Source organism: Podarcis vaucheri (genome assembly GCF_965113315.1).
Source record: "Podarcis vaucheri genome assembly, chromosome: 5".
Lineage (NCBI taxonomy): Eukaryota > Metazoa > Chordata > Lepidosauria > Squamata > Lacertidae > Podarcis > Podarcis vaucheri.
In genome coordinates this window covers 77,679,330-77,694,204 of record NC_138763.1, presented here as the reverse complement: position 1 = coordinate 77,694,204, position 14,875 = coordinate 77,679,330, and the positions used below count along the sequence as shown (strand labels likewise).

Below are 14,875 nucleotides of genomic sequence, written 5' to 3'. Positions count from 1 at the left end.
TCTGGTGTGGGCTTAAAGCTTAGATAAAGCTCTAAAAAACACAATGAGAATATGATAACCAGATGTTGCAGATGTGTATCATACAAGTACATGCACAAGAGCTTTGAGTGGCTGACCACATAGAACACTTGGGGGGGGGGCATCCCAGGTTTGTTGCTGTGGCATTTGTGGAAACAGCCCTTGGAATAACATGAATTCAACTGGTACGTTCAGGAAGATGAGTCATCTTGATCTATGCCACCTTCATGCTAGAGTGCTTCCATGTCTTGACTAATTTTGTGGCTTTGTTTCATGAGTATTCACAGGCCCTGCTTTATACCAAGGCACTTCTGTAAGTGTCATGCTGCGTGTTTTGGTGGCCATCACTGCCTCCCAGGGAAGTGAATTCCACAGTTTAGCTACGTGCTGTGTGAAGAAAAAATTTCTTATTGCATTAATGTTTCTGGCTTTAATGCAAGCAATGAGTCATTTTCAGTTTATTTATATATAAAAAAAATTTACTGCTATATAATAAAATCAAGGCAGTTTGCAACAACTATATGCAATAAAATAATAATGTAAATAATAATAATATAGGAGATCATCAGCTACTATAGAAAGATTGTCTACTTAATTTCTGGTATAATCTTGGTGGCATGGAAAGGTTTTCAGCAAGCCCCTGATTCCAAGTTTGGATGCTTCCAGATAAACCTGCACATTTGGGGATAATCATGTGACCAGTGTTCAAAATTTGCCAGGCACCAGGTATGTTTTGCACCTGGTTACCAGCCACTTGTGACCAAGTGCCCGGGCACCTGGATAATGCCTGACACCACTGCCATCTGGGGGTCCTTGGATCTTGACTGCTTTCACACACTAGCAACACATCCTGTAGAATTCTACCTGCTATATTTTATCTACACAAGCAGAATGAATTTCAGGAACCAAAAAGTCATATTGAAAAATGCAATCATCAAGCCGTCTAGCCTAAAAATGGCAACTAGGCATTCCGTTTTGGCGACTGTAACTCTGGTTTAAGAAGCCATTTGATACCTAGCTTATATATCTGAGTTTCTAACACAGTGTGTAACACACTCACACAGCATAGGGGTGAATAGGGTCCAGTTTCCCAGGCAACAACAGAGAGCATCAGATGTCTCAAGCACACCACAAGAGCAAGGAAAACAGCCTTCATGGAGGGGGGGAATGATAATTAGGCTGCATTTACTTTGATATTTTATTTAAGGCCAACTTGTTTCTAACATCTAATTTATTGATACTTTTAGTGTTTATGTAAACCGCTTAGGGGGTTTGATGCTAAAGTGGTATATAAATCTGGTTCAATAATGTTACTTATTCTCAGACCTGACCTATTAGCTTCCTCTAACTTTTTTATGCTATTGGTGGTCAGTGGTCAGCTTTCCTGATTAGAAATTGAGTGAATTAGGTTGGGCACATTGCACCATCTAGAGCCACTTCACAACAAAACTCCATCAGAGTGAGTCTCACAGTTGCATGGAAAATGTGTTGCATGAATTGGCACATATGCACACACATGAAGAAAGAAATGTGTTTATGTGTGGTTTCATTCAGACAGCAGGTTTTCCCCAACATTTCTCTGATGCTTCTATAACTGTTAATTTCTACATGAGTTGAGCTTTCACATGACGTAAGGGCCACTTCAGGAAAATGAACAGAATATAGTGCGTGTTCAGTGCTCATTTCCATGTTACTTGTTCCCAGAAAAAAAGGGGGGAACCATTTGCTGTCCCCTTAACCCAAAAAACTATTGGAGCAAAGTAATGAAATTTGGGTGCCATACCAGTTCTTTCATGCAGTTTTCATGATGGAACAGAAACATGCATGTGCGGAAAGGGTGTGGGAGTAGCGACATTGTACAATGGCAGTTGTTGTGTCATAACTCACCCACTGGTGTGAATGAAATTTAGTGTGACATGCTGGTATATCGCTCAAAAAGCCAAAGTTCCATAACACACCAGGCACTTCAGTGTGAAAGGAACATTAGGAAATGGGACAGAAGCACTAGCTTCATCAGGAATGCTAATGCAATATTCCCCATGTCTGAATGTTGCCCTGTGTCTGCCCAAGCAATCTGTCTGCAATAAAAATGAGGATGAATTGAGTGAGCAGGAATAGTTCTCTCTCTCTCTCTCTCTCTCTCTCTCTCTCTCTCTCACACACACACACACACACACACACACACACACACACCCAATGTAGTGGCTGACAAGGATTTTCATGAGCCTGATCATTCAGTGTATTCATTTCTGCGGCCTGCGTAACAATATACAGCATTTTTAGTAGATATTCGGGAATCATTTTAATGTGCAAAGCTCCTTTGTATCTAACTTGCCTAGATATTCTAGTGGATTTTATATGTAGGGATGTAGATTAAGCCAGACGTCTGAATCACTTTGTTTAGTAGCAATCATTTGGTTTTGTTTAAGTTTATAAAGCTTAAGCTGCTTAAAATAATGTGTTGAAATGATTGTAGTGGATGGAAATCTGACTGGCTGAATGCTGAGCAGGCATGCTGCTTCACAAGAGCCGCTAATGACTCCTTTCAGAGCTAAATTAAATGCTAATCTGGTTCATAATATACAGTGCCAAACCCAGGCTACTAAAACTATGAATTAGGAGCTCTCTTGGATATGAGAACTCTGTAACTTACCCAACCGGCTTAAACCCTGTTTATGTAGTTGCCTTAAATAGTCTTCTATACGGAATGTGCTCTGCCCTGGCTTCCAAAACAGTTCGCTGCAGAGGTGTTGTGTAGCATTACCTGGGATAGGATTTGGCAGCGAGTCTGGAGGATTGCATGTTTCCACCTGTCTTCCTCATGTGCAAATGCTCATTGCAACTGGTCTCCCAGGTCCAATCCAACACTGTTAACCACTGCAACACCTCTAAATCTCACCACTTCCAGGCCTACTAAACAAGATCAGGTTCCCAACTTACTTGCAAGCAAGAGCGTAAATGTGAGTTAAACTTCCCCTCAGACTCTTCCAGTTAAAAAAAAAAAAAAGGTTGCATCCTGTAAAGGTCAAACACAGAGTATCTTGGCCAATTTAAGTACACCCAAAGGTTTTACGTGATGAAAAATAATGAAGTAATCTAGTTTAACCCACTTTCTGTACAACACTGAATTGTTGTTCCTTGATTCAAAGTAAGTGTGATCCACTCCCATCTGTGCACTGGAAATGTGCCTGTGTTAGCATTGGCTCTTTGTTAAAAACCTTTCAAGATACCCGTTTAAACTTTTAAAATCTCAACTCTGATTTCATTTCTCCAAGTGCATCGCTCTCGTTTGCAGCTAACTGTGTTGTGTTCAACATGTTTGGGAATGGTAGGCAAACATATTGGCAGTGTAGTAGGTGTTCCATAGATGTGGGCAGAAGAGCTCACTCAAGTGCTTACGCAACCACTGACTAACGTGAAGGCAGTTTTAGAGCCTGTGGTGATATTGCACTTGCATCCATGAAGATGATGTGTATTTAAGAATGAGTTTATAACATGCATGTTCGTTCAAAGTTTAAACTTGTTCATAAGGTAAAGGGACTCCTGACCATTAGGTGGAATCGCAGAAGACTCTGGGGTTGCAGGACTCATCTCGCTTTATTGGCCCAGGGAGCCGGTGTATCCGGGTCATGTGGCCAGCATTCTGGCGAACCAGAGCAGCACATGGAAATGCCATTTACCTTTCCTCTGGAGTGGTACCTAATGATCTACTTGGACTTTGATGTGCTTTCGAACTGCTAGGTTGACAGGAGCAGGGACTGAGCAACGGGAGCTTACCCCGTCGCGGGGATTCGAACCACCGACCTTATGATCGGCAAGCCCTAGGCTCTGTGGTTTAACCCACAGTGCCACCCACGTCCCTTTTAAACTTGTTCATAGCCACTGAAAATTACCGATGTAATTTTCTCGTGTACTCTTAAGCTCAGGAACAAAGGAATGTCACAACAAAGGAATATCAGATGACATTTTTTCCTCCATGGTGTTTTTATTATTGTTGTTGTTTCTTTTCATTTCATTAGTATACTGCGTTATATTTTAAAGAAAAAAATCTCAGAGCAGTTTACAACACATTAAAACATCAAATAAAACAATCTAGAATAAAGCAAATTCAAGCGCCAAGGAAAATATTTCAGATCCTTCTCCAGATGACATTTTGCTTTCCCCATATTTATTTTCCTACCTAGTTTATAGAGCTGCCCCATAGGTAGCCAGTGTGGTGTAGTGGTTAGATGTCAGACTAGGACCTGGGAGATCAGTCGTGAAGCTCACTGGGTGACTTTGGGACAGTCACAGCCTCTTAACCTACATCACAGGGCTATTGTAGGAATTAACCTGAGAAGGGAGTGAACCATCTACTCATTGGAGAAGAAACTGGGATATAAATGCAGTGAATAAACTCTTCTGCTTGCCTGCTTAAGAAAGCTGGAGGGGCCAGCCAGATGGAGATGTCAGTCGTCAACCTGGCATCTGGAGATCTCCCATTGTGGCTGCAGCTGGATCTGTGCCAGTAGCAAAAAGTACCTAGCTAATTTCTAACACCGATTTCAATTGCTTTCATCCCTGACCATTGGCCGTGTTGACTTAGAACTGATGTGGCTGGAGTCCATGTGAAGGGCCTTAGGCTAGCCAGCCTGCTGATGTAAAAGGTTTCTGCTCACATAGATCCTCTCTAACAGCATATTTTAGCACGCCGTAAAATGGTGCCCAACTTCTTGGGGGTTGTCAAATGTGATATACTAAACATGCTGCTAGAAAACCTTTGTGTGGACCCAGCTGGCATGGAAGTAACCACTGAGAAGGTCGCATTTATGCCAGTTGGGCAGATAGGAAGTATTGCTCTGCCAGCCTATTTATTTCAAACAGTTTAAAATTTTGGAAGTCAGGACCTGTGCATGCTTCCATCTCTTGTCTGTCAGCTGAAATCCCACAGAGACCTGAAGGACTTAGCATTCTAACTTAATTCCACTGGATTTCTTATTTCACATCTGGGTTTGGGAATTCTCAGGAATAGGAAGCATGTCATGGTAGAATTTCACTCGTTTGGAAATGGTCTTCCATCTGCAATTTATTATCCCATGGCAGCTGAAATCCATACAAAGCAAAGTGTACTAAGCCTTGGCTGACATTTCTCCTTTTTTCCACATGGCACCCTGCTCTGGAAATAGTGGCTTTAAAGAATTCTATTGATATAGGCAGTAGAAATAAACACGGACTACGGGATTTTTAGGAGTATGTGTTTAAAAGCTTTTGCTCTAATGGGCCGGCAAAGGATGCACCTGAAATTTCTTTAATTGTAACTACAGTAATATGTTCTTGCAACTATGGTACTGGAAACTAGATTATTATTTTTTAGGTCAGCATTCCCAAATTCAAACAGCTGAGGCACACATAAGAATGTAAGAAGAGTCCTGTTGGATCAGGCCAAAGGACTTAATCCTGCTCTCACAGTATTCAACCAGATGCCTATGGAAGGGCATCTGTAAACTGGACCTGAATGCAAGAGCATTTTCCCCACCATGAGAACTAGGAATATTTAAAGTAAACAAAGCTCTTTAGGATTGTAAAGGAGCCTTCAAGTTTGAGTCTTCCCTGCTGTTTTTTAAAAGTAGGAGGATTGGGTCTCTGCAAATACAGAAAACAAATATTGTAATGGGGATGGGGGGGCACAACTGGAATTGGTTTGTCATAATTTCCATTGAAGCTACATTTGTTTAATCTTCAAACATCTGATTATCTTGGTGTTCCTTGGTAACAGGTTAGCAGTTCAAAACTACCAGATATTGGTGCAAGATTGGTTTCATTATGCCCAAATTAATGAGGTTTTTAAGTTGGATAAAAAAACAGGATTCCAGGTGGAAAAATCGAAACTTGAGACAGAGTTGTTAGAACCAAAGGCCAAGGTATTATCGAGAATGTATAACTTGCTGCTTAAATGGAATACTCAGGATGAGACAGTTAAATCAGCCATGATAAAATGGGCTCAAGACATTGGTTATAATATCATGTCTGTGGATTGGGAAAGGTTATGGACCACCGGTATGAAGTTTACGGCATGTAATGCCTTGAAAGAAAACATTATGAAAATGGTATACAGGTGGTACATGACCCCAGTCAAGCTTGCTAAGATATACCATTTGTCTGATAATAAATGTTGGAAATGCAAGGAGGCTGAGGGGACATTCTTTCACCTTTGGTGGACATGTCCAAGAGTGAAGGCCTTCTGGGAAATGATCTACAACGAGTTAAAAAAGGTGTTTAAGTACACCTTCCCTAAGAAACCGGAGGCCTTCCTTCTGGGCATTGTCGGCCAAAAGGTGTTAAAGAAGGATAGAACCTTTTTTATGTATGCTACCACAGCAGCAAGAATCCTTATCGCTAAGTATTGGAAGACTCAAGATTTGCCCACACTGGAAGAGTGGTAGACGCAATTGATGAACTACATCGAGCTAGCTGAGATGACTGCCAGGATCCGAGACTTCGGAGAAGAAGCAATGGAGGAGGACTGAAAAAAATTTAAGGACTATTTGCAAAAGTTTTATAAGTTATACGAACTATAGGATTTCGCATGACTTCGATTGTTAGCCCCAGCAACGAGAGTGGAATACATACGAAATTAGATAATATTAATGAAAGAATCAATGTTTAAATGGTCAAAAAGGATAGTATGTTTGTTTATAGAGTAAACGGAAAATAAGGAACTTAAACTTAAATTGTAATTGAAAGTATAAAAGAAACGCACGAAACAAGGTTATAATTTGCTGATAAATTTATTGTTAAGAATGCTCTGTGCGGGAGATGTGGGGAAGTCCGTTGGAAAGTTGAAATAAGTTGCTGAAATGGTTTGTTTCTTCTTTTTTCTTTTATCTTTTTTTCTTTTTCTTTTTTTCTGCTTTGTTTGTTCACTTTTATCTGGAAAAATGCAATAATTTTTTTTTTTTAAAAAAACAACTAACAGATATTGCTTCCGTCAGCAGTAAAGTACAAAGGGTAACGTATTTTAAACTGATTTTTTTGTTGTCCTTTTAACAGATTATGGAAGAAACAAACACTCAGATTGCTTGGCCATCCAAGCTGAAGATTGGCGCAAAATCAAAGAAAGGTAAAATATTTTGTAAGATTGTTGTGATTTGGATGCACATTCTATGAGAGTCACAACAAAACCAATCTACATAAGTATGTAAACGTGTGCTGAATTTCTTGTATCTAAAAAGTATACTCTGCCTGTTACCTGTTTGGTTGCATTTCCAGATTTGCCAGCACCTATTCTAGAGCCTGTAAATGCTGCAAATTCAGCTTCATGTGTATGGCCTAATTCTCCAAGGCATTTTAGTACTTATAAGCATCAGTTTGTAAAAACTGGTTGCTAACTTCTCCACCTAGTGATGCTACTGACAAAGGTGTTGAATACCTGAGAGCTGAATACACAGAAAAGCTGAACCTTTTTAGTAGTACCTCAAGGTTGTTAACATGCTATAGCGACTACTGAGATGTTGAAACTTTCATAATAATATCAAACATTAGAATTATCTACTGTGTTCTAGTGATCTAAGATGCCAAACCTCTTAATGCTAGAAAGTAGGGTGTGTGGGTGAGTGAAGCACAAGACTGTGCCATAGCTGGCTCCTGCCAGTGCTTCATGATTAAATACCACATTATGAGCAAGCTTTTGGTCCTGATCAGACAGTACTTTCCAAGAACAGGAATCAGATTTTTAAATCCAGCTATTATTCTGTGGCCTGAGTGGTAGTGTCTTTTCAGCTGCAGGTTTGCAGGCGTGTTTTTATAGTTGAATGCAGACAGATGTGCACACCAACCTATTCAGTAACCTCGGGGATTACAGTGCACTGACAGGACGTAAGGGGCAGTATTCAACTAAATAGTTGCATTAGTGCAGGGATTAGCATGAATGCAGTGGTATTCCCGCCCCTGGCTCCACAAACTACTCTGCAGGATTGGGGGGGGGGGGTCCCTAAGGGTATATTTAGGGGCATGTGAGCAGGAGGAGGAGAGAATGTTCTGTTGTGCAGAAATACAGCCCATATATTTTCCTGTAAAGATGTATTCACATGAGTTTTTGTAGAGAGAGAATGAAGATGCAGTGATGGGCCATTCTAAGAAAATAACATCTTTTGCTGTTCAGAATTGAATAAAAATGGTTACTCTACCCCATTTTATTTTATTTTATTTGCAAAAAAAGTACTTAAATCATTGCCATGTTTGAAATCAGTGTAGTTCCATGTCTCCATGTGCTGTAAATTAATCAGTATGTTTTTGGGGAAACTGGGCAAGAACAAAGTATTATTACTATTATTATTTATTTTATTTTAAATCAAATTTGAGTAAACTACAACATTGCCTATGTGCAAGCTGCTTATTTGCTTTATACATACAAAAGGTGTGTTAGGTTGAAAACGAAATGGCTCAATCTGATTTTTCAGTAGCATCCGGGAAATCACAGACAACATTCATATTTTGACTTTTTTATTTTGAAAACTTATGTCCAGCATTTCATCACTAGCAAATAACAGAGCAGCTAACAGTATAGAAACAGTTGGAGCAGCACCAGAATGGCATTATAAAATGCTATAACAAAATCAGCTGTCACAGCAGATCATGCCAGAAAATTCAGTTAATCAGCAGTAAAACAGAAACAAAAAGCAAAATTTCTGTCCAGCTTCTGCAAGGCATCTCTTTAAAGCAGGGTTTCTCAAACTTGGGTCTCCAGTTGTTGTTGGACTACAACTCCCATCATCCCTGGCTAGCAGGAACAGTGATCAGGGATGGTGGGAACTATAGTCCAAATGCAGTTGGAGAATCAAGTTTGGGAAACCCTTCTTTAAAGGAATCAGAATCTTCACTTGGGGTTGAAAGCTGGTGGTGATGGGGCCATGTGGGCATCCCTAGGGAAAGCATTTGGAATACAGGGATCTGCCTTAGACCGGTGTTTTTCAACCACTGTTCCGCGGCACACTAGTGTGCCGCGAGATGTTGCCTGGTGTGCCGTGGGAAAAATTGAAAAATTCGAAAGATTTTTTTTTTTAAAAAAAAAAAGTCAAATTTTCGCCCACTAGGCGGGCGCCGGACTGTGTCCACCCTATTTTCCATCCATCCTGGGTGGGGATCATATTGGATGGGATCGGATGAGAGCGGACAGGCGGTCCGCTCTCATCCGATTCCCCATAGAGAGCAGCGGGGCTCTGACATCTCCCTCTCCGCACACCGTGGTGGTGTGCCTCGTGATTTTTTTCATGAAACAAGTGTGCCTTTGCCCAAAAAAGGTTGAAAAACACTGCCTTAGACCACTGGTCTATCCAGTTTAGTATTGGCTGCACTAACTGGCAGTGGCTTTGCAGCATTTCTGGCAGTTGTTCCGAGCCCTGCCTGAAAGCACTCAAGGATTAAAATTTCGCATGCAAAGGTCTGCCACTGAACATCACTGCCACAGTCGATAACACTCTGTTTCTCATGTCCTCCTTGTGAAACCTAAGAAGCTGGGAACAATTAGAACAGGTGTTGAAAGCACATTATGAGAGAGCACATTATGGTAGAAGGTCCATTTGGGGCTTAAAGGTGACCAGCGCCCTGATTGAACCTGGAAATGAACAGGAAACCAATGGATGTTATAGACAATGGGAGTGATGCTCTCTATTTGGATTTACCGTTTTGGACCAATTAACAGTACTGGGCTTTAAAAATACATACTTGTAAATGCTTTATCTTTACAAATACTGTGTTTGGTTTCCCCCTGTCCTGCAATAATGCTTAGCGAGACAAAGGAGATGTCAACCCTACATACGAAGATCAGCTTGGACATCGGCAGTGGGGAACTGAGTGGTCGGTGTAATATTCAAGTCATTGCCTGTTGGGCATTTGAACTCACAAAATCATAGGCATTAGGTGCTATTTATGTTGCAAATGACAGCATTCTTTTTGCACCTGTGCTGCAGATTTATGGGATTTTGATCTGTCCTCCAGAATAGCACATTAGCATGGGGTGGGGTGGGAGACAGATAAAAACAAAATGCCACAATTGTTACCACTCATAACAGCCACCCTCAGAGTGACTTCCAGATAATGAAAGAATTTGAGAATACTCTTAGATTTCAGGTGGTGGTCTGATAATTTTGGGTCTAATCGTGGCAGGAAACTGGTCCACATTGTCTAATATGGAGATTGTCTGAAGAATGAGCTGGTGTATTTAGTTTATTAGTTCAAATATTCCTATACCGTCATTTCGGGGTCGGGGTGTACCCAGGGTGGCTTATAATGTTAAAACAGAAAAAAAGGAAATCCAACAAATGCAATAAATTGCAGAAGCAGCAGGACATGACAGTTCTGTATAGTTGAGCAGAGCAGTAAAGCAGCAACTTAAATAAGCTAGGAAACATGAAGGAAAAACCCACGAAAAAGTATTTGATGACTAAAGGGGGTGGGGAGGCAATCAAATTAGGGACTCAGTTATACAACTGGAAATAAAAATTTTAAAGTGTGTTTTAAGTACAATATACAATGTGACACTAAATGGCGATGGTGAGCCTTATGGAAAATTAATTGCATTTTAAAAAACACTTTTAAAAAAGCATTTTCAGAACATTTTTTATATGTGTGTAGATTTCATCTTGGTGCCAAGTGAGCTTCTCTTGTGAGGGTGTTCCAGATATGGGTGTCTCTGCCCAGTTATTGCCTGGCTTGCTTCAGATGACTAAGGGACTCAAGAGGTCTCTATTGAAAAATGTAGAGTTTGGGCAACTTCGTGTGGCAGAGGGCAGATCTTCACGTACCCAGATCCCTAGGCAATTCTTTAAAAAATGCCTTCAAGATTAGTAGACTAAACATGTGGTGTGGTGTGTGGTAGTGTGTGTGTGGAAGTGTAGAGATTGTGGAAGGGTAACCTTCCAAGGAGTTAGTTTTTCTGCTCCCCACATTAAATGGGAACTAACGCTTATAGTGAGATAATATCACATGAGCTCAAGCAGGTTTTGAGTTTCCCTACATCCGAGATGATCTCATTATTTTGTGTTTATGAATGTTTATCCTCCTTTGTGTTTAGGCTGTATATTTTCCAAGCCCCTTAAAAAGGAAGGGCATTGCTTATTACTTTGACCAGAAATGAAATATAACAAGGCAACGGCAGCTGTGAAAACAGTCTAAACTGCGCGTCTGTAGTCTTATCTCCCGTGCTTTTACTGCATGCTTACCATGTGTCTCTTAGTTTCCATAGCTACTTGCTAAGCAGCTTGGTCCTCTTGCTTGGTATGCCCTGGTGTCAGGCAGGACCCTCTGATGGAAAGAGAATTTGAGATGAGTTGCTTTGTTGAGGCCTGTGTGCTTTTGTCAGCAAGAGTTTTATTTAAAGCGTTTTCTTAAGTTTTTGGTTCCCAAGATAAAAGGATAGGTCCGATTTTTATTATTTTTTTAATAGCCGTTCACCAAGGCGTGTGTGTATGTGTGAATCTTGGCATTTAGATGTTGTTTCCTCACTGGTCCCCATGGCGACTGAACTACTCATAGCTATTCCGTCAGCTTTGCTTCAGGATTATGTATCAAGCAGCATTCCATCATGGCTCTTGTTTGGACCTCCACTCGCCCAAAGGGGGTGGGGTGGGGAATCAATGAAAAGGTTATGCGGTTCCATTGTGTGCATTCCTTGTTGGCTGGGAGGGGCCTCTAAAGTCATGATGTATGCAGATGTTTAAAAGAGCAGCATAGTGTTTGGCATTGTAAAGTTGTTTTAAAGACATTAAGGGCTGGAATCTGCTTACTTGGTGTCAACTTGGTTTCCATGCTTTAACGTACAGTTTAGCATATGGTTTGTTACGGCAGGAATGAGCCACGGCCAACCTTGGGCTCCAGCACTCCCTGCTTCTCCTCTTGGATGGCCACAAGGGGGAGACATGATGCTTTTGTTTCCTTCTTTTTAAAATTTTCATTGGCCAGGATCCAGCATCATGGAAAGACAAACCTTGGCTTGGCTTGGGAGTCCACAGGCTCCAGGATACTGCTTTTGCTTGTTCTTTCTAATTTTCTACACTCAGATTTTAAAAAACAACAACAAGAAACAGTTGTAGAACAAAGCCCCACCCTTTCTGAAGATGAGGGGTTGGACTACAATGGAGTTTATGACTGTTCTTTCAGTTGTGTATCATATCCCACTACCACATGCACTTTTGCACTGTGCATAACAAAAGTATATCATTCCACTGAAAATGGAATTCCCTTTGCTATTTTTAGTTTAGTGGTTACTATAAGTTAGTGGTTAATTTTTCAATCAGTACTAATTGCCAGAGTTTTTTTAAATATCATGTTGTCAATATCAGACCCTCTAAGAGTTTTACAGTGGTGCCTCGCAAGACGAAAAGAATCCGTTCTGTGATTCTCTTCGTCTAGCGGTTTTTTTGTCTTGCGAAGCAAGCCCATTGACGGATTAGTGGATTAGCGCTATTAGCGCTATTAGCGCTTTTAGCGGCTTTTAGCGGCTTATCTGCTGATCGGATCAGCTGATAAGCGACTTAGCGGCTTAGAAAAAGGGGGGGGAGGAAAAAAAACCAGCAGGAACTTGCAAGACATTGTCGTCTTGCAAAGCAAGCCCATAGGAAATTCGTTTTGCGAAGCACCTCCAAAACGGAAAACTCTTTCGTCTAGCGAGTTTTCCGTCTTGCGAGGCATTCGTCTTGCGGGGCACCACTGTATTTATTACTAGCCAGGCTGCTATTGAAAAGCTGCCCAAAAAGGTGCTTAAAATACAGATTAATATTAACCCCTAGGTAAAGACTAAGTGGCGCTGTGGTCTAAACCACAGAGCCTAGGGCTTGCCAATCAGAAGGTTGGTGGTTCGAATCCCCATGATGGGGTGAGCTCCCATTGCTCGGTCCCTGCTCCTGCCAACCTAGCAGTTCGAAAGAACATCAAAATGCAGGTAGTTAAATAGGTACCGCTCCGGCTCCCTCAGCCAGTAAAGCGAGATGAGTGCTGCAACCCCAGAGTTGTCCGTGACTGGACCCTAACGGCCAAGATCTCTTTACCTTTAAAGACCAAGTAAGTTGTATTTGTGATGCATCCCTTCATTCTGTTTTTATTTCATTTTTAGGGAGTGTTGTATTTTTGCTTAAATTTTCATTGTATTAAGCAGCATGAAATTTATAAACAAACAAACAAAACTGTCCTGCCCAAGTATTTTTTGTTGGGCTTGTTCTTCCTCAGGCTTTACACTGTGTACATGTCTGTCAGTCAGAAGCATAGCATCAATTGTACAGGGTATGTGACACACCTCATCATACATGAATATAACCTTTCTAACTGAGATAGCATTAATCCTAAGCACCCAAAGTGGGGCTGCCTCAGCCTCAAGGCTGCCATGCCCCACTTCTTAGCACTTCTTGCTTCCCAAACTGCCTCTTAACTTTGGGTTTTAACAGCCTTTTAACTTCAGCAAAAAGGAATAGCACCCCAGTGGTTTAATTATGAGAGTTTTCAAACCTCTAGAATCTTGTTTTAAGCAATGCAAACTTGTTTTCCAAACACCTTTTCGCTCACTGTTTGCCTAAGACTAGCCATAGGATGAGCTACTCTGGTAAAGTCAGCCAAAAAGTGGAACTAAATCCATAGTCCCAAGCAGGATGATCGCAAGCAGATGTTTCTTTGTAAGGGAATGACTCATATATCTTTTTTCTATAAATGGGCTTTGCTAGATCTGATATAACCTGCATTTTTGTGTGTCTGCATGTTGGCTGGAGAAGTGTGGTTTGGCCAGTAAAGGAGCTTGGAGCATTACAGTCTGTACCCAAGCTCAAGCAGTGGGAGTGAAAGGAAGGTCTGGCCCCTGTGGAGCTGCACTTATGCCAGAAGGGAAAATAGGATTGGTAGGGCAAGTAAGATACAAAAAAAAAAAGGCAAGCAAGGAGAGAATGGACACGGGGTGGGAATGGGTTCTTTTGAAAATATAATGAAAAGCAGACAATGCCTTTGAAATAGAAATGGGAGCGACTTTATGGCCTATTAACCCCACTCCTTTGGCAGAATCAGGAATCCTCTTTAAAGGTATCCTTGTTTCAGTGCTCCATTGCTCCAAACAGTTACATTCTTCATAAGAATGCTGCAATCTCAAGACTATTACAGGCTGTGACAATTATTCATTGTCTCTCTCGCAGTGGAGCAGGAAAGGAACACATCCCTGTAATTTGTTGATGTTGTTTGATGGGGGTCGTCTGGATTTAATTTGTATTATGTATGCTCTTATTTATGTTTTTTAAAATTGTAAGTTGCTTGGATACATTTTTGCACAGCAAGGGACTACTAAATTTATCTTAATTAAATAATAATCGCTATAACCTTCAGGTTGTATTACATTTCATGATTGAGAAGTTGACAGTATTATCCTAGGCATGGAAGTCAGCCACCTGAATTCAGCAGGGCTTGTTTACATAAACATGTGAATAGGATTGCAGGATCAGAGTCTCTAAGGCTGCTACAATGGTAGATGTTTGCTATGGCAAGTACACATTGTGAATGGCATAATGAACTGTCAGTCTCACAGGTTGACTTCATAATCACCATCACTTGTGTTTTAAAAGTAGTATAATTGGAATTGTGGTTTTTAATGATTGTGCATGCCACTGAAATATCTTGACGTTAGGTTATAAATTGTTTAATTATAATAATATTTAGCTGACCCGAACTAATCGTATTTCTCAAGCCCATATGTTGTGAACCACCCCGAGAGCTACGGATGAATGAGAGTATACTAAACAAGCAAACAAATCTGTCCAGACATTTTATTTCTCTGACCTTTGTCATGCAGTTTTCCAACTAATGCTACAACTGAAATATTCAAAGGTAATAAACAACCCATAGGAGTTGA

At 40.8% G+C, this 14,875-nt stretch overlaps 1 protein-coding gene across 1 annotated transcript in view; it reads left to right on the top strand.

Moving 5' to 3' along the window:
- Positions 1–14,875, top strand: part of BICC1 (BicC family RNA binding protein 1) — a gene marked incomplete at its 5' end in the record, with an annotated part of 106,250 nt that overhangs the window by 40,843 nt on the left and 50,532 nt on the right. Inside the window, one exon of the mRNA XM_082222323.1 lies at positions 7,048–7,117. Coding sequence (XP_082078449.1) covers positions 7,048–7,117 — 70 coding nt within the window. The remainder of the gene's footprint in view (positions 1–7,047; positions 7,118–14,875) is intronic.